At 40.7% G+C, this 18,167-nt stretch overlaps 1 protein-coding gene across 2 annotated transcripts in view; it reads left to right on the forward strand.

The window, feature by feature from the left end:
* tenm4 (teneurin transmembrane protein 4) overlaps positions 1 to 17,718 on the forward strand; it is a gene marked incomplete at its 5' end in the record, with an annotated part of 172,576 nt that extends 154,858 nt beyond the window's left edge. For both annotated transcript variants that reach the window (XM_079823975.1, XM_079823976.1), the window contains 4 exons: positions 2,301 to 2,597; positions 3,419 to 5,033; positions 6,946 to 7,088; positions 14,273 to 17,718. In XM_079823975.1, the coding sequence (XP_079680101.1) occupies positions 2,301 to 2,597; positions 3,419 to 5,033; positions 6,946 to 7,088; positions 14,273 to 15,034 (2,817 nt within the window). In that variant the 3' untranslated portion in view covers positions 15,035 to 17,718. The remainder of the gene's footprint in view (positions 1 to 2,300; positions 2,598 to 3,418; positions 5,034 to 6,945; positions 7,089 to 14,272) is intronic.
* Positions 17,719 to 18,167: the final 449 nt, after the last annotated feature.

Raw genomic sequence — 18,167 nt, forward strand, 5'->3', positions numbered from 1 at the left:
TGATTTAATATATAATGTATTCCTGTGATGCAAAGCTGAATTTTCCGCATCATTGCTCCAGTCTTCAGCGTTCAACTTGCTGTTTGTGATTTCTGTTTATAAGCACCTAAATGAGTGCCAGATGAAAATATTTGTAAATGCTTTTGAATTGTGCCTTATGAAACATGAAGAATGAGTATGGTTCAGAGTACGTACCCCTCACTTTTTGTCTTGATGTCCTTTATGCGGGGGAACTTAGACACTCCTTCAAACCTCTCTGTTTTTCCCACCCTGCCCCAATTCGATCCCCTTCCTCCCATCATATCTGCTTTCCCAATGTTGAGCCCGTTTAAAGGAATGTCCAATTTAAGACATTCCCCTTGAGTGGGTTTCCATTCTCCAGAGGCCCAGGATTTCACTGCCAAAAGATCTTTTTTTCCAGCCCGTTGGGCCTCTGTTCAACCAGAGCCTGGCATGAGCATCCAGCCTACCCTTTCAATCTCTCTTCGTTTTTTTTCCGCAAGCTTGTCGCTTCAGTCCCCTGTCATTCTACACTGGACAAATCGGCCCTTGATATAAGTTCTCTCATCCTTAGAGCCATAAAAGCTCGACTTTTTGATGCCTTGGAACATCTTGTAAATAATAATTAAGTGAATTGTATAATAACTGTTTTCAAACAGGTTTCCCAAACATTCTCCCTGTCTATTTGTAGTGTGTGTGTGTGTGTGTGTGTGTGTGTGTGTGTGTGCGTGCGTGCGTGCGTGCGTGCGTGCGTGCGCGCGCGCGCGTGTGTGTGTGCGTACCTGAATATATAGACAGGGGGAATGTTTGGGAAAACCTGTTATTATTTCTGATCAGAAAATGATCAGTTCAGATGTGAGTATTTTCAGGACAAATTATTAATCTCGGCATCGCCAGATCAAAGTGAGAGTGAGGAAAATGGGGCCGTGTTCATAGCAGTGGGTGGGTGAGGCTTAAAGAAATGGGGAGGGAAAAATATATGCCCTTTATTCTGTCAACCTCTTTGTTCTGTCACCCCCACCGGGAATTCTCCTATTCATGAGCTGCTTGCTTTTAATGTAAAATAATCCTCTCAATTAGGTATTAGTGACATTAATTGGCCCCAGTGTAATTGTCCCTTCACAGATGAGAGCTCCCAGCATGCCCACGAGGAACAGAGAGAGAGAGAGCTTGCTTGTTGCTCTTCCCCCCCGTCCGCCATACCACTGGACCAAAGCCAACAACAACTCATAAAATCACTTTAAGACTCTGTTAAGCTTTGCCAGCACTGAGCCAAGCCGGTGCCAGAGTACCTGATGAGAAAAATCGAAATCAATCAAGGAGACATTACATAGAGAAGAGATATGGGGAAATGAGTGTTTGATTATAATGCATTTTAAAGTCTGTTTGGCCCAAACTTCCAGATGGTTATTTAGTCAATAGTCATTCAACCCTTTAGCCATAATACTACAAAGTGAAAAAAAAAACTTCTGGGGCAAAATACCGATTCTAAATCTGCCTTAAAAGAAACTTAAAAGAATCATTCCAGGCTTCAAATCATGCTTTGTTGGAACTAACAAGCATGTTTATTACACATTTTAGCCAACTTTATTATGCTTCCCCTACTTAATAGAGTAATACTCTCTTTACTTCTGCATTATAGTTTTTCAGATTTTCTCCAGTCTTGAAAAATGTATAGATTCTTTCTGGGTCGGTTGATTATTACTTGTTAACTGTTAATATTATCCACCAATATCTAAATTAAAATCATAGAAATAAAGGTTCCAGTTCATTGTACCAAGAGTTGAAGGTATTGGGGTATATAAATCCTTTATCTCCCCCCTGCATTGACCTGTGTGTGCCTTTGGGATTACCAGCCATGTAGGACTGGTTCTCAGCTCTGATCTCAGCATGTGCCAGGGTCAGGGGGCTCTGCACATTCCAAACTGAGCTAAAAACTCAGTATGACATGTCATTTAAACAGTGTAGTGGACTTTGAACTTCAAATGTAGCTCAAAAGTGTCATTGTTTTCCTCCTCCTGCAAATGCAATGAAAGTTATCTACCCCTCAATAATTCCATCGTTAACAGTATGGCGAAATGGCGAATGATTATACAGAGCGCTTCTCTCGTTCGTTTTTGTTTTAACATGTAGCAAACAAAGAAATCGATTAATTAAAAAGTGTGTGTCCTCTATAGGTTTGCAACTGAAAGTAAAACAATCTTCAGAGTAAACCGTAGTGAGAGTTTCAGAGAAGACACTGCATCCTACCAAATTCAGAGGCTTAATCTTCTTATCTGTGTCTTTTTTTCTTCCCGTAGGTTCATAATAGGAACTTGTTATCCATGGATTTTGACCGCGTAACCAGGACCGAGAAAGTCTACGATGACCACAGAAAGTTCACCTTAAGGATCCACTACGACCATGCCGGAAGACCTACATTGTGGGCTCCAAGTAGTCGGCTAAACGGTGTCAATGTTACCTACTCACCTGGCGGCCACATCGCCGGCATCCAGAGGGGCACTATGTCGGTCCGAATGGAATATGACCAAAACGGGAGAATCACCTCAAAGATATTTGCAGATGGAAAGTCATGGAGCTACACATACCTTGAAAAGGTAAACATCTTTATCTAGAAAATTATCAGGTTGAAAAATAATTGCTAATTCTCTTTTGTTCTGTAGACTTCTCTTTGTTGAACCCTGTTAATTTGTTGCATTAATAAGCTTTAACCTTGCATACTCCAGCAACGATCCCTGTCTAATGTCAGCTTGTGTTATGCATTGTTACCGCACTCGGCTTGACAACTACTTCATTCCTAAAATATCACTGTGAAAAAAGAAAAATGTCACTGTCTTGATAATTAGAACATAGAGTGTAATTTGAAAATGGTAGCTTTTAAGTCCATTGAAATGCTGACATCCCAATAAATGGGTTTAAAAGTATTGATTATAAGCCCTAAACTAACTCTTTTTAATGTGTCTTGCCATTCTAAAATGACCATGTGCTGGTTAGATCAATAGCCTCAAGTAAAATAAATAAATAGAGCTGCTTCCTGTTGAAATATAAACTCCAGTATATCTTCCCATTGACCTCCATATAAGGTGACTTTATTAAAAATGGTGTCGGAGGGGGTGGGGGGTATGATGACTTAATCCTCATTAAAGGAGATTTTGCCCTTCTTCATTTTTCAGTCAGTGTTGTAGAGCAGCATATTTGTAATTTTTATGCACCCTGAAGTGATTCTGTGACACCCTACAGTTTGTTGTGCAGTTAGTCATGTGGTGCAATGTGACTCCTGGGTACTTAGTGACCTTCAGTTTCACTGGGTGGAGAATTTTACATTTAAGTGTTTGAAGTGCTCTCATAGTGTGTTGGGAATTACTATGCTTCATTAAATCAGCTTACTGAACATCACTTTGTCATTTTCCTTTGGCAGTCTATGGTGTTGCTGCTATACAGCCAGCGGCAATACATCTTCGAGTTTGACAAGAATGACCGGCTCTCTTCAGTAACTATGCCCAATGTGGCCAGACAGACCTTGGAGACCACCCGATCCATTGGCTATTACAGAAACACATACAGACCACCTGAGGGCAATGCCACAGTTTTGCAAGATTACAGTGAGGATGGACTGCTTCTGCAAACCATCCACCAAGGAACAGGGCGTAGAGTCATCTATAAGTATGGGAAACTCTCCCGTCTGCTCGAAATCCTTTATGATACAACACGGATTGCCTTTTCTTACGATGAATCTGCAGGCATGCTGAAAACCGTGGGGCTTCAAAGCGATGGCTTTGCGTGTACCATACGCTACAGGCAGATTGGACCACTCATCGACAGACAGATCTTTCGTTTCAGTGAGGAGGGCATGGTGAACGCCCGGTTCGACTACAACTACGACAACAGCTTCCGGGTCACCAGCATGCAAGCAGTCATCAATGAAACCCCCTTGCCCATTGACCTCTATCGCTACGATGATGTCTCAGGCAAAACGGAGCAGTTTGGCAAGTTTGGAGTCATCTACTATGATATTAACCAGATCATTACCACAGCTGTCATGACCCACACCAAACACTTTGATGCCTATGGACGAGTTAAAGAGGTGCAGTATGAGATTTTCCGTTCGTTGATGTATTGGATGATGGTACAGTATGACAACATGGGGCGAGTGGTGGCAAAGGAGCTTAAAGTCGGGCCCTATGCAAATACCACCCGTTATGCCTACGAGTATGATGCTGATGGTCAACTCCAGGTGGTGTCTATCAACGACAAGCCACTCTGGCGTTACAGCTATGACCTGAATGGAAATTTGCACCTCCTTAGTCCCGGTAATAGTGCCAGACTTACACCGCTACGCTATGACATTCGGGACCGCATTACTCGACTAGGTGACGTTCAGTACCGGTTGGACGAGGATGGATTCCTCAGGCAGAGAGGCAATGATTTCTTTGAGTATAACTCTGCTGGGTTGCTTGTTAAAGCCTACAACAAAGTTAATGGATGGACCATCAAGTATCGCTATGATGGCTTGGGCAGAAGAGTGTCCAGTCGAAGTAGCCAAGGCCACCATCTGCAGTTCTTCTACGCAGACTTGTCCAGTCCCACCAAAGTCACGCACATGTACAATCACTCAAGCTCAGAGATCACCTCGCTCTACTATGACCTTCAGGGCCACCTCTTTGCCATGGAGTTGAGTAGTGGGGATGAGTTTTACGTGGCCTGCGACAACATTGGTACACCGTTGGCCGTATTCAGTGGTGCCGGTCTCATGATCAAACAGATCCTGCGCACAGCTTTTGGGGAGGTGTATTTGGACTCCAACCCAAGTTTCCAGCTAGTAATAGGCTATCAGGGTGGCCTTTATGAGCCCCTTACAAAGTTGGTCCACATGGGCCGCAGAGATTATGATGTTCTTGCAGGCCGGTGGACCATTCCTGACATTGATGTTTGGAAGCGGCTCAACAGCAACAACATTGTGCCCTTCAACCTCTACATGTTTAAGAACAACAACCCCCTGAGCAACACCCAAGAAACCAAGTGCTATATGACAGGTAAGCACATAATTTTTTATAAATGCTTTGTTGAAACACACTGAGGGTAACATTATTTAATACATCCGTCCATCCAACCCACTTGTCCTGTGTAGGGTCACAGGGATCCTGGAGCCTATCCCATCGTCTCAGGCCTAATGCTGGGAAGATTGTTTAATAGCCTTTAAATAACTTCAATGTTACATTTTACCTTCAACAATTTAAAACACCATGAGCACATGGTCCAACAATCCTCCTTGCACCGGAGTGATTATTTTTCAGGCTCTCGTCCCAGCCCCAGCTTGGGGTGTTCTTGCCTCCACAAACACTGCTTGTGAGCAATGACAGCACAACAAAGTCCCCTTTGTTCTTCATTCAGGTTGTTCCTCTGAAATATCCCATCAGTCTTTGCTTCCTCAGCCTGTGCGGGAGGTAAATGGTGGTGAATGCTCCCTAGTGTTAGACAAATAACACAAAAGAGTCCATGGAACTAGAAGCTAGGGGCTGATTCGCTTTTCTCTCCACTTGAAAGCGAAATCGCAGCTTTACTCAAAGAAAACAAAATATTATAGTCACATTTGTAGTCTATAACAGAGAATGCATGCTGGTTTTTGACTGAAATCAAAGCCTTGGTTCATGCCCTTGCTGCCAAAAGAATTAAATACTATAGAATTGTGATATCAATTGTTTTTGTTAGCTGTGTTTTAGTGTGATCTTTTGTGTATTTCCTTTGCATATCCTGTTGAAAAGATTTATGAAAAGATGAACCCTTGTTCTCTGAAAATTCTGACGCAAACAACCATGCCCGTAACTCTTACCTTGGATTCAACAAAGTAAATCTCATGAGAGTTTCCCGGAACAATGTTTACCATTCATACAGTACATCACCACTAAAATAAGACGATACCTGGTAACTTGCTTATGTTGTGTATTTTATACTATTTCCCCAAAAGCAATGCTGGTGGGCTTCATGTGATTATTCTTATGAAAATTGATTAGCTTAACCAGCTAAGTTTTGCTAGCGAATAGCATAGCATTTGTGTACTGGCACACCGGCCAGACCAGAACTAGCCAGCATACTCTAACCTTGAGCTAGTTTTTGGTTGCCTTTGCTGTAGGGTATAGCAACTGTATGCTTATATTCTGGTGGACTAGCCGTATTTCCTCTCAGATAAACACTTATCTGCTAGGTTTTACCCTATATCATTAAAGTTAGCTTTGAAGAAGGAAACCTAAAGATTCTGCTGGATATTAGATGTACTTGAGTGGGCCGTCAGCCTTTTATGAATGATGGCATTGACATTTTCATTCCTCTCTGAAGTACAGTAGGTCCTTTCAATTATTCAATCATATTCATATTTAAAACAACTCTGTCAAGTGACACAGCCTTAAATAAAGGAGCAGTAGTCAGTGTGCACTTCATTGCTCAGTAATGATTCTTCTAGCCATGACTAATGTGTTTGATGCAGAAGGGAAAAATCACTAAAAAGGCTATTTGATTCTGGTAAGGTTCATACTCTCTGTTTAATTGTGATAGCATTTGCTATCCATGCTAATGCTTATAAATATGCACAAATACAAAAATACATTTTCAGATTATAGAAAGCGACACATTTGGTCACTGCATGAAATATGTATGATTATCAAGTGCACCAGTAGATCTAAAACATTGAGTTTCTCACATGCTGGAAGAAAGTTTATCAAGAAATTTGCCACGTCCTGTGGAGGATTAATCATATTTAGTCCAGTCTCTAAAACTAGTGTTGCCTGTAATGACTGCAAGAGCTTATTTCAAAAAGGAGCTAACTTGGCATGTGTCCTGATTTGCAATGAATCATAAAGTAAATTGTTATACAGGCATTGCCAGTGAGTGCTGAAGTTTTCTTTTGCTCTGTTGTTAGTGTACTTCATTGCAGCATTTCTCTTCCAACAGATGTTAACAGCTGGCTAGTCACGTTTGGTTTCCAGCTATACAACGTCATCCCTGGCTACCGCAAACCTGTCACGGATGCAATGGAGCCTTCTTACGAGCTCATTCACACTCAGATAAAGAGTCAAGAGTGGGATAGCACCAAGGTAATTTATCCAACAAATTTCTCTGTTTGTTTGCCCACCTCTTTAAAAACACACATAGCCTTTGACTTTAACTTCAGACTTTATTTGCAGTAACTTGACCTTTCAGTTTTCCACCTCCCAGTGGAGTCCACAGCAATGAACCCAGATGCTTGCGCGAAAGAGTGATGGCCTCTGCTCTGGCTCCTCGAGCCGAGAGAAAGGGGTCAAGCTAAAGAGCCCTTGTAATAGGACTGCCATTAGGGAAATTCACTCCAGATTTCCTCCAGCAGCAGCCATTGATTTCATCTCAGTCTTTCACACTCTTTAGCTCCTCAAAAGATGTTGTCTCCCCTTTCCTATCTTTATGCTTCTTTGTCTCAATGTTCCCTGTTTTTCTCAGTCTCAGACATGCACTGATTATCGAGCCTCCTTTAAGCCATCTGAATAATTGAGAAGCTAGTTGGACACGGTGGCGGCACTTTTGGCTGTTGTTAAGGACACCTTACCTCTTGAGCTCTCTTGGCTCAAATTAATGTTTCTACTGAAAGAATAACGGGTATATATATATATATATATATATATATATATATATATATATATAGCTGGGCAGAATTAGTTGAAGCATCAAATACTTTAAGGGAGTTGACACATCCTTTTTTTGGAAATTATATATTATATTAATTATATTATATTTTATTATATTACATCATATTATATTATTAATTATATCCAAACCACTTGTTACAGAAGATATGTAATATATACATTCATATAAATTCAAATCTAAAATTCTGATGTTTATTTACTTTCATCAGAAGTTTTTTTTTCATACCATTTATACTGTGGTAGATATATATCTATGGGAGATTGTTTCTGGCATGGAATCAATTTTTTCTCACAATTGCGAGTTTACATTTTGCAATTCTGACTTTTTTTCTCGGAATTGCTTGATATAAAGTCACAATTGCAAGTTACAACATCAGAATTAAAGTCTTTTTTTCCTAAGAATTGAACTTGCAATTGCGAGTGTATATCGCACAATTCTGATAAAAGTATTGCGAGATATACACTTGCAATTGTGAGAAACACAATTGTGACTTCATATCACGCAATGCTAAGAAAAAAGTCAGAATTGTGAGATAAAAAGTCGCAATTATCTTTTACTTTTTTTTATTCTGGGGCAGGATCAAGCTTCCATATATATATATCACTCTCAATAAATCTAAAAAAAACTTATCTCTATCATTTTACACACACAGATCAGTATTGCTACAACTGTACATACATGTGGTCTGGAATGGCTCCCAAATGGCTCTCTAATTAATAAAAAAAAATATCCCACAAAATAATGAAAATATATATTGTGGTTTATTGCATTGTCACTCATACCATGATATAATGTTTGTCATATCGCCCACCCCATATGGCCATATTTGGTGTGTAAAAGCAAGAAACTAGTTGATTTTTTTTTTTTAAACTGATGTATGTATGGTAAGTCCAGTGCCCTTGATGATAAGGGCTTCCATTTCGTGCGTCAAACAGTAAAAGCAGCACAACCTCAAGCTATCAAGCTCTATAATACGTGAGCATTTGAAGCTGAGCGACATGGGTGTGCCTCAGACATGAGATATGAGATTTTAAATGTAATGTGATGGAGCTATTTGAAGCCATCAGCCTGGCAGGTTTCATATTACTTTCACACTTTCAAGGAGAACTTATCCAAAAAAAGGACTCAAGTTTTAGACACCCCAGATTTTGTTTTTATTTAGTTGAGTTATCTCTTTTGTGAGAGTTTTGACGGCAATGCAGACCCAACTCCCAACAGAACATTTCTTTTTTTCTTTCTCTAAAGAATTCTCTTTTGGGAACCAACCATTATAATTTAATCAAAAGCACACAGTCTTCTCTCGTAGTGTGCTCTTGCATACAAATCTGTTTAAATGGTCAGGCATGCATTTAAAAAGTCTCCACCAATACAGCACAAAAATATTAGGGTTCAGTTACTTGTGGCCATTGGATCCAACTATAAACTTTAGTTTTTGATCAAAAACAAGGCTATGCATAATGTACAACAGGAAAATAATATTTTCTAATAGGAACACTTCCCAAAAATCAGTGAAAAGTTAAAAGAATTGCACTCGAAGGTTTGTTTCTCTGGGAGTGGTGTGGGCTGACTTCAAATCAGCTTGGACACAATGCAACGATGGACTCTGTTTGGGCAGCAATCTCAACCCTCCAGGGAGACCTCTATCATGTACCTCGTAGGGTTCCTCTCCTTTGGGAACCTTAGAAGTGCATCCAATAGCTCTTTCAAGGCGGCTCTCAAAAGAAGAGCCTAATTCAATTCCAAACCCTTGCTTGAATTTTCCATTTCAAATGTTTTTTTATATATATATATATTCTTTACAAGACAGTAAAAACTTTTGAATGTTTTCTCTGAGACTGAAACCTTTCTGTGGAAGTGAGACCGGAAAAAACTGTTTGTGTCCCACAGCCCTTTGCATAGTCATGCTTACTGAGTTACCCATAAATCAGCTCTCCCTGCCTCAACCCCACAAGCAGATATTTTCCCCTTTTATTGGGGTGCAGTAAACAATTCTAATTGCCAACCAATTTGCTTTTTGGAAATGTAATTGTGGGGTCATTTATGGGCTTTTAAAGCAGCTGCATAAAAAAAAAATACTAATGGCCTTGCAGCTGTACTGCTGCTCTTTTGAGAGTCTAAAGTGGGTTGTTTATACCATAATGCCCATGTTACATTTACAAGACCTGCAGTGCAGAGTATCTAAAGGCATAGAGGAAATGGCCCTTCATTACTAATTATTTTTTATGGCTGAAATGTGCTATTTTGCAACTATTAATATAAACTATATTTTGTGTATATATAGTTTGGCAAGATAGCGTAGAATGATTCCTTTTTCAAATCAGACATTGCCACTTCTATTATGTAATTTAGGAATTTAAATAAAGGCATAATTATTTTAATTTTTTTAGAACTAATCCCTAATGAGAATTTAGTGGAAAAAAAACTTAATTTTCACTTTAAAAAGTCACATTGGTATTAATGTTTGTAAAATGATGCCTTATTGGCAATTCACAAAATACAATTTAATATAAATATGATTTCTGTTGATTTTTTTGGTTTGACTTTACGAAATAGTAGCTTTATGAGATTCACCTGCCCAGCTTAGCCAGCACTTCCTAATTTAAGGTATTTTGTAGCAGAAGTTCTGCTTCTTAGACCAAAAATGATGGATTTAGTGCGCTGAAAACTTCCAGCAACAGCTGTATGGTGAGCGCTGACTTTTTATCACTCTCTTTCTCATCGTTTAGACTCCCAGGGTCTTGAAGACCTATGTGGTTGAAAAACGATGTAAATGTGTTGGCTGATATCCACTGGATGTCCGCAGATTGATTTTAACTTTGGTCGGAGTCCTGCACTGATAGGCCTCCATGCTGTCAGACTGCACAGTGCTATTTGAATGATGCAGTATTATTTATTTTATTTATTTTGTCAGAGAAGTCAAATGGGTAGGTTGCAGCATAGACAGTCCCTGCCAGACGTTTATCTCTCTGTGCACTGTGAACTGTGGCCTGAATGAGAAGGCTGGTTGAGTAAACAAACATACTGTGGTCTAAGGTTGTTATACCTCTAAGGCAGGGATTTGTTAGTTCCCCTAAAATTCCTTCTTAGAATAGAAAAGGAATAAAAAAAAAATGTATAAGTTTGATCACTTTTGAAACTCTAGAGAAGGCTCATGTGAGATTATCTGGGTCTTTTCATCAGGAGAAACATCTCAGATACAGGACACTCCATTTGCTCTCCATTTATGTAAACCCAAAGTAAACTTAGGCTGTCTGCGTTCTGCGCTGGTCCACATGTGGCCCAATTTTTGTGTCCGCCCAGACACAACAGCGCATGTTAAAGTGACTTGAGTGCTTGAAAACAAAGTCCACTAGATAGTGCTCACACGCCGAATGTGCCTAACACGGCCAAAGGAATATACTTTGAAAGGCTTGCGCGCTCAACTGTGCATGACACAGAGCGTTACGCGGAAAATGAAGGGCCTTTAATTTCATCGCTGTCTAGGTCCAGAAGAAGCAATTGAGACATTATAGAGACCTTATGTGTTCTTTTTTTTTTTCTTTTCCATGTTCAGTAACTTAATCTGTAGTGATCAGCAGAGAGTAAAAAGAAGGCAGAGGGAGAGATGGGGACATGTACTTGGAGGGAATAATATCAGATAACACAAGAACTTTGTTCCAGTGCCAGAGCTTCAGCTGGACTCTGTTTCTCCTTCCGGACAGGAGCCCTGGAGTCTGACACACAGAAATCGCTATTTCTAGGACTAGTATAATCCATCTGCATGGTTATCTAAATCTTCTCTTGGGGCGAGGATTTCCCGTCAAGTCACATTAAAGGAGAGGGTCACTTATCACTGCATTATTGTTGTCCTAAAAAGAGAGTCTTGTATTCATTTCTCTTTAATAAATTATTTGCTTATAACAATAAGTGCCTGAAAAGTACCATAAAGTCACTTAATTTCTGTGAAAGTCAACATGAAACCCTTCTTTTTTTATTCTAAGAAGGAATCTTTAATGTATTAATGCATGTTTATTTCTAAACTTCCCATACACCACCACATACTCTTACCACACAGCAATTTAATGGCAGTTTTAGGGTGTGTTCACACTTGGCATGTTTGGTTCGATTAAAACGAACCCTGGTGCGATTGTCTTAGTGCGGTCCATTTGAATAATTGTGAACACTGCCATCCGAACCCTGGCGTGCACCAGACAAGTGGACGAAACCACTGAAAAGATGGATCTCGGTCCACTTCCAAACGAACTCTAGTGCGGTTCGAATTAAATATGAATGCAACACGGACCAAAGACATGTAAGCGAGCCAAAAACAGTACATGATGTCACAAAATGCGACCCTAAAAAGGGCAGAAAGCTCAAGCATACCTGTTCTTTTCTTATCATGGTTGCAATGTTGCCCATCACAGTTCAGTACAGGCATCAGAATCGTGTCTCCTTGCAGCAGATCTTTGTTTGTGTGTGTGATGGAGGGATTCCTGCCACTCCTTTACATATTTTATAAGCTCTTCACGAGTTCTCAGCTGATCAAAATACAATCATATGCAGGTTACGCACATACAACGTGCACATTTAAGGCCTGTTCACACCCGGACGATTTTCGCGCTCGTTTATCGCCGACGTTTAACGCCTCGTGACTAAACAATGGGCGCCAATGTGAGTGTGCACACCGACGCGCAAAACGCCAGGCGTAAAAGCGTCATTTAAAAAAAAACGGCTCGGGTTAATTTTTTTATTTTGACGTGGCGCGTTAAAAACTGGCCGACCAATGAGATCAGCGCTTTTGTTCACGTGGCTGGAGCAGCTGAAGTGACAGTAAAACACGACTTGGTGGTGCTCAAGCACAAAATTGGTCTTGCCAAGCACACATTGATACGACGAAGAAGTAGTAAGTAGACAAAGAAGAAGATGAGCTGCTAATGCTGCTTGCCAGTTAGCAAAAAGTGTGTGAATGGTTTTGGCCATAGACATAATATATCTGTGGTTTTGGCAAGGACGTAAATACTGTCTCTCTTCTTCTTCTGTGTGACAAGCGAATGTCAGAAGCGTAAAGTGCCGCAGCACCACCTTGTGTACCGGGAGCGCATCTACTGAATGTGCACGTTCACTCGGCGCATCGCCAGTGAAAATCGCTTGGGTGTGAACACTCAAGACGCGCCGAAAAACGTCACGAAAACGCTGGCGATAAGCGCAAGCGATATTCGTCCCGGTGTGTACAGGCCTTTAGCCAAGCACACAGCATTGTTTTGGATGTTTGGTAAGTTCTGTCGCGAAATATACGTCATAAATGGCAGGTTCAGGTTGTAAACATATCCCAATGCCTTTAGGTTCGGTGTTAAAATGCCAGTGTGAATGCTAAGCGGACCAGGACGTAATGTTTTTTTTGTTCCGGACCAAGCGAACTGAACTACAAGTGTGAACACGACTTTAATTAAGGTTATGCAATAACTGCCAATAACAACAGACTTGAAAAAGACGTTACACCATTTGAACACTTAAGGTGATGATGCATGGGGCAACTTTTTTGAGCAATGTTGCCGGGCGATGTTGCTTGGGCACTTTCCCATTGAGAATGGGAAACACATTTCTATCTGGATACTTTAGATCGGTTGTGGGCCCTGTGTCTCACCTGGTTGCCCATAGACAGCAACATTGCTCAAAAAAATGCCCCGCGTATGATCTTCTTTAAAGAGAACTTCTTTGAGAGAACTTGACCTTCAACCTGCATGTCAAAATTCTCCCTCAAAAGTGGTAGTTCTCCACAATTGATTGTGAACTCAGATTGACATCTATTATCACAATCCAATCTACTTATAAAAGTACCTCCCTAAATTTTTATTCACAAGTATTGTTGAAAATGTTTCACATGGGTGGTGAATGCTATTTAAACCACTATTGATGTACCTTTTTAAAAACTTTCGGTTGCAAATGATGCTTTAGTAAAAAGAATTGTGAGAAGAACCCCAAGCCTCTTTATAAGCTTGTGGGAGGTAAAAAAATCACGGGAACCTGTTTACTCCCTACAAACTCCCTACAAAAGTTATTCAAGTGTTGAAGTGTCAGATGGAGAGAGAAAAAAAATCACATGATTCACACTCGTTCTCACCTGAACATAAAATAGAATGAGTTATGCTACGTACAGTAGTTATATCAGGAAACGTGAAATGTTTGAAGTGTTAATGAAGCAGCATGATTCTTGGTCGAGGGGAAAGTTGAGCAGCTGAACGCGGGGGTAGGATGAGTTTCCCGCTGAGATCACCCATCCTGCACAAGCCATCAGGAAATGTTACTTACTCCCAGGAAATAGCAGCAGCGAAGGCGGTGGGCGCCATGACGCCTGCCACTGGAGGAGATAACATAATGAATGTGAAAATAACGTGAGGATTTACAACGTACAATGTTTTGCTGAGATGAACCGTGTCACATTCGATCAGTAGCGCCACAGACCTCAATGTGGCCAACAGTAATTGGGAATGTTGTTCTGGAGATGCAATATCATACATTTAATTTATTCACTCAATGAAAGTAGTCACCTATAATCACAGTGAAATCCACAAAAAGTTGATGCCAGGACACTCACAGGGTTTTGTTTGTCTTTTTGCAGTCCATTCTGGGTGTACAATGTGAAGTCCAGAGGCAGCTGAAGTCGTTCGTCCGATTGGAGCGTTTTGGCCAGATCTACGGAGCGAGTGATTCCGGCTGCCCTCAAACAACCCCTCTCCATACGCTCTTCGCCACAGGGGGGTCGCTCTTCGGGAAAGGTGTGAAAGTAGCCATCCGGGAAGGCCGTGTTGCTGCTGACATCATCAGCCTGGCCAACGAGGATGGTCGACGGATTGCTGCAGTCCTAGACAAGGCAACCTACCTGCAGGATTTACACTTCACCATTGCGGGTTTGGACACGCACTACTTTGTCAAATCAGGACCGGTAGAGGGAGACCTATCTCTGCTGGGCATGACGGTGGGCCAGCGCACGCTGGAGACGGGCGTGAACGTAACCGTCTCGCAGGTCAACACGGTCCTCGGCGGCCGCTCGCGCCGCATAACCGACGTCCAGCTGCAATACGGCACGCTGAGCCTCAACGTCCGCTACGGCAGCAGTCAGGACGAAGAGAAGGTCCGCGTGCTGGAGCTCGCACGCCAGAGGGCCGTGGCGGCCGCGTGGGCTCGTGAACGTCACAGACTGCGGCAAGGAGAAGAGGGCTCTCGAGCTTGGACGGACGGGGAGAGGCAGCAGCTCCTGAGCGCCGGACGCGTGCAGGGCTACGAGGGCTTCTACATAGTATCGGTCGATCAGTTCCCAGAGTTGGCCGACAACGTAAATAACGTCCATTTCTTGCGACAGACTGAGATGGGTCGCAGGTGACATGAACGCAAGGGGAACCCGTGCTCGGACTCCGCGTCCAGGACTTCTTGCCAAAGACAAGTTGCGTTTGTGACCATATTATGTTACTTTATTTTTATGTTGACTGTGCCAGACTTATTTTTTTAATACATGACGTACATGGTTGCAAACAGTTGCACTGTTTCAACAGCAGAGTGCCCTTCTCTCTTTTGGTAATTCTTAAACCCTCTTCGTCCTTCAAGTGCGGCTGCTAGAAGTCGGCATATGGCAGTGTCGGCTCTGCCTTCGTGTTTGTGGGTTTGCTCAAAGGAATATAGGAAGAAGGCTGGTAATGCATTATGCTCACTGGCTCAGCCTGCTGCCAGACAAGCAGATTGTTATTCACAAGCTTCACTCCACTCTGCCTTTTCCTGCGCCTCAGCCAAGGAGAGACCTCTTTTAATCGCTTCTTTTTATACTTGAAAGCCTACCGGCTGTGTCATACTTAAACAAGGACATTGGTGTTTGCAGATTCCTGGCTGAACCCATCTCATGTTCAAAACTTGCTGTGGTGTCTTGTAATATTTTGGGACTGGGTGGCTTGCTGGTAACATCCATTTTTGTTATTATTATTTCAAATTTTGACCAAATGGAATTAGAATGAGAAAAGAATGAAGAATGCACTCTTAAAATCTGAAAAATGGATACAAATTTAGTAAATAAATGGGAAACAGGTAGTCCCATGTTCTTTAAAGGTACTTGTGAAAATGAAATCAACACTGAAAGAAATTTGCTCCAAAACCTAGTGATCTGCCTACCTTATTTAGTGAAGTTGGATAAAAAAAATTCAAGATGCCTGAGGTGAGGGAAATGTTGATTGTAAATATTTTTTTATTTTATTTAGTGCTCAAAAATATTAACTCTTTCCCTATGTTTCTTAAAGTTACCAGCCACCGCCAATTTTTTTAATAATTTTTACAAAATTTTCATGGCCCCAAGAAAGAACAGAGCCTCTGGTTTAAACAAAAAAATCCTGTTTTATTCTGGCTTAATGCATTCTTTGTTTTTCAACACTTGAATGTGGGTGAGTTTTTGAGCAAAAACCTGAGAAAATCGCATTTTTATTAAATACTACATCTGGATCGGATTCAGACTGATGATCAAAACATAGTTCAAAATAGTCCAAACACCCCCAAAGCTTCACCGTCCTATGCTCGTCCTGGATTGGTAACATTAGGCAGTTTTAATTTATATGCCGTTTAATGTTGATGATCGCATTATTTTACATATGCATCTGCTTGCATAAGATCGCTTGTTTCTGCTTCTTCTTCGCCTGTGTTTTGATCTGGAGATTCAGTACTCTTTCAGAAGATGTGTAATAGCGTCCTCTACCGTATAACAGTGAAAACACAGAAAGCCGTAAATTTCCGTCAATGATGGGGAAAGAGTTAATAAAAGTAGTCTAATTGGACACTTACCCAATATTTTTGTGCTATGCAGTTTTATGCACATTAGAGTATTGTGCATTTAGCATAGCAACATGTTAACATCAAACTCTATTGGAATTGAATTGAGGTTCCATCTTGTTAGGTGTTACACAGCAGGGCAGCTCGCTAGGTTTTGGAATGGAGCTACTAAGACTTTATGAAGAATGATTTTTGTTTTAAATAAAATTGTTTGAGATCAACACATTATTTTATGGAAACATTCACAATACACAGTATAATAACAGTTGTGAAAACATACAAAAATGTGAACATTTGTCCCTTTTATTGCTAATTGTTGTACTTGAACAATGTTTCAACACATGGAATAAAGTCCAGAGAGTTGGTCAATTCAGTTAATTTGTTTTCATGGTTACAACAAAGCGTTGCATATGGACCTTTCCTAAGAATGACAGTATTTATTTTAGTGCTGTGTTTTTTAGAGGAGTATACATCCTCATGTTTGTCAGTGAAATAAACGCTTCAAGCGTAAAGCGGCATGAATGCTTAAAAAAATAAGCACATTACTTAAACGTGCACTTTTCTTTTCTTTTTTTAAGAAAAATACTTAGTGCACTGCACATTGTGGTAAGGAAAGGTGACAACCCCTGTGAATAGTCTTTGCCCTAAGGATCTCCCAAGCCTGTCTGAAATGCATTAAGCCCTGAAGGTGCGTCATTTAGAGGTTGAAATGCACGTCAACCCACCATCTGGATATGTGAACTTCAAACAGCATCTATTTCTGGTGGTATGATGTTAATATGTTGGAGATGATGGCACTTCATGGTAGCGTTCGGTATGTGAATCTGCCTCGGCTGTCGCTCTTGGGGAACTCACTTTGGGATGGTCACCAAGATGAGTAGATCAAGTGTTTTAAGCTGTATAATACTGTCGAGCATATTTTGGTTTCTTTTACTGTCATTGAGTGCAGTGACATCATGAGTCTGACAACATTGCTGTATTTAAAAAGAACATCGTTGAATGAAGGAAAAAATGCAATTTGTGTTAAATTGCACTGAAATGCATCGTATAAGGCTTTTATTTTTTTCTAAACTTTCGGACTCATTTGGACTTTACGTTTGTTCTCAACACTGTGTTTCTAAATGCTTCTCTTTGAAAATGTAAATAAGATGAGAAGAAATGGGCTGTAAATAAAATGCAAATGTAGATACCTTTTAGAGCTACAGCAGTGAATCTGTGTAGTCTAGACAAAAAAATAAAGAATATTTTGTGTTTACATTTATTTCACGTCATTGTGATTTGCATCGCAATTAGAAACTGGTTTCTGCTGGTTTGCATTGTTAAACCTATTTTATGTGAAATACGATTTTTTTTCCTAATTGCACTTTTATCACTGTTGTGACGTTATATCCTGCAATATGACTTAATCCATTTGCAACTTTGTTTCTTGTAATTTATATTTTAAAGGTTTAGTTTTTATGCTAGTTTCAGCCCAACGCAGTTATCATTTTCATGTCCAGCACCACGTTGTTTAAATAGCAAATGCACTCATGCCCATCTGTTCCCCCATGGGCATGTTGGTCTGAAAACGAGGTGTGTTCAGGCGCATTGCTAGCACGTTGCTATTTTGAGGCAGCTGAAAACGACTGTGCCATTGACCAACAAAAACCTGGTCTAAAGTCAATAGCGCAGTATGTATTATTTAAAGGGCGCGTTAGTAATATGCGCCT

Source organism: Gobio gobio, assembly GCF_949357685.1.
Source record: "Gobio gobio genome assembly, chromosome: 8".
NCBI lineage: Eukaryota > Metazoa > Chordata > Actinopteri > Cypriniformes > Gobionidae > Gobio > Gobio gobio.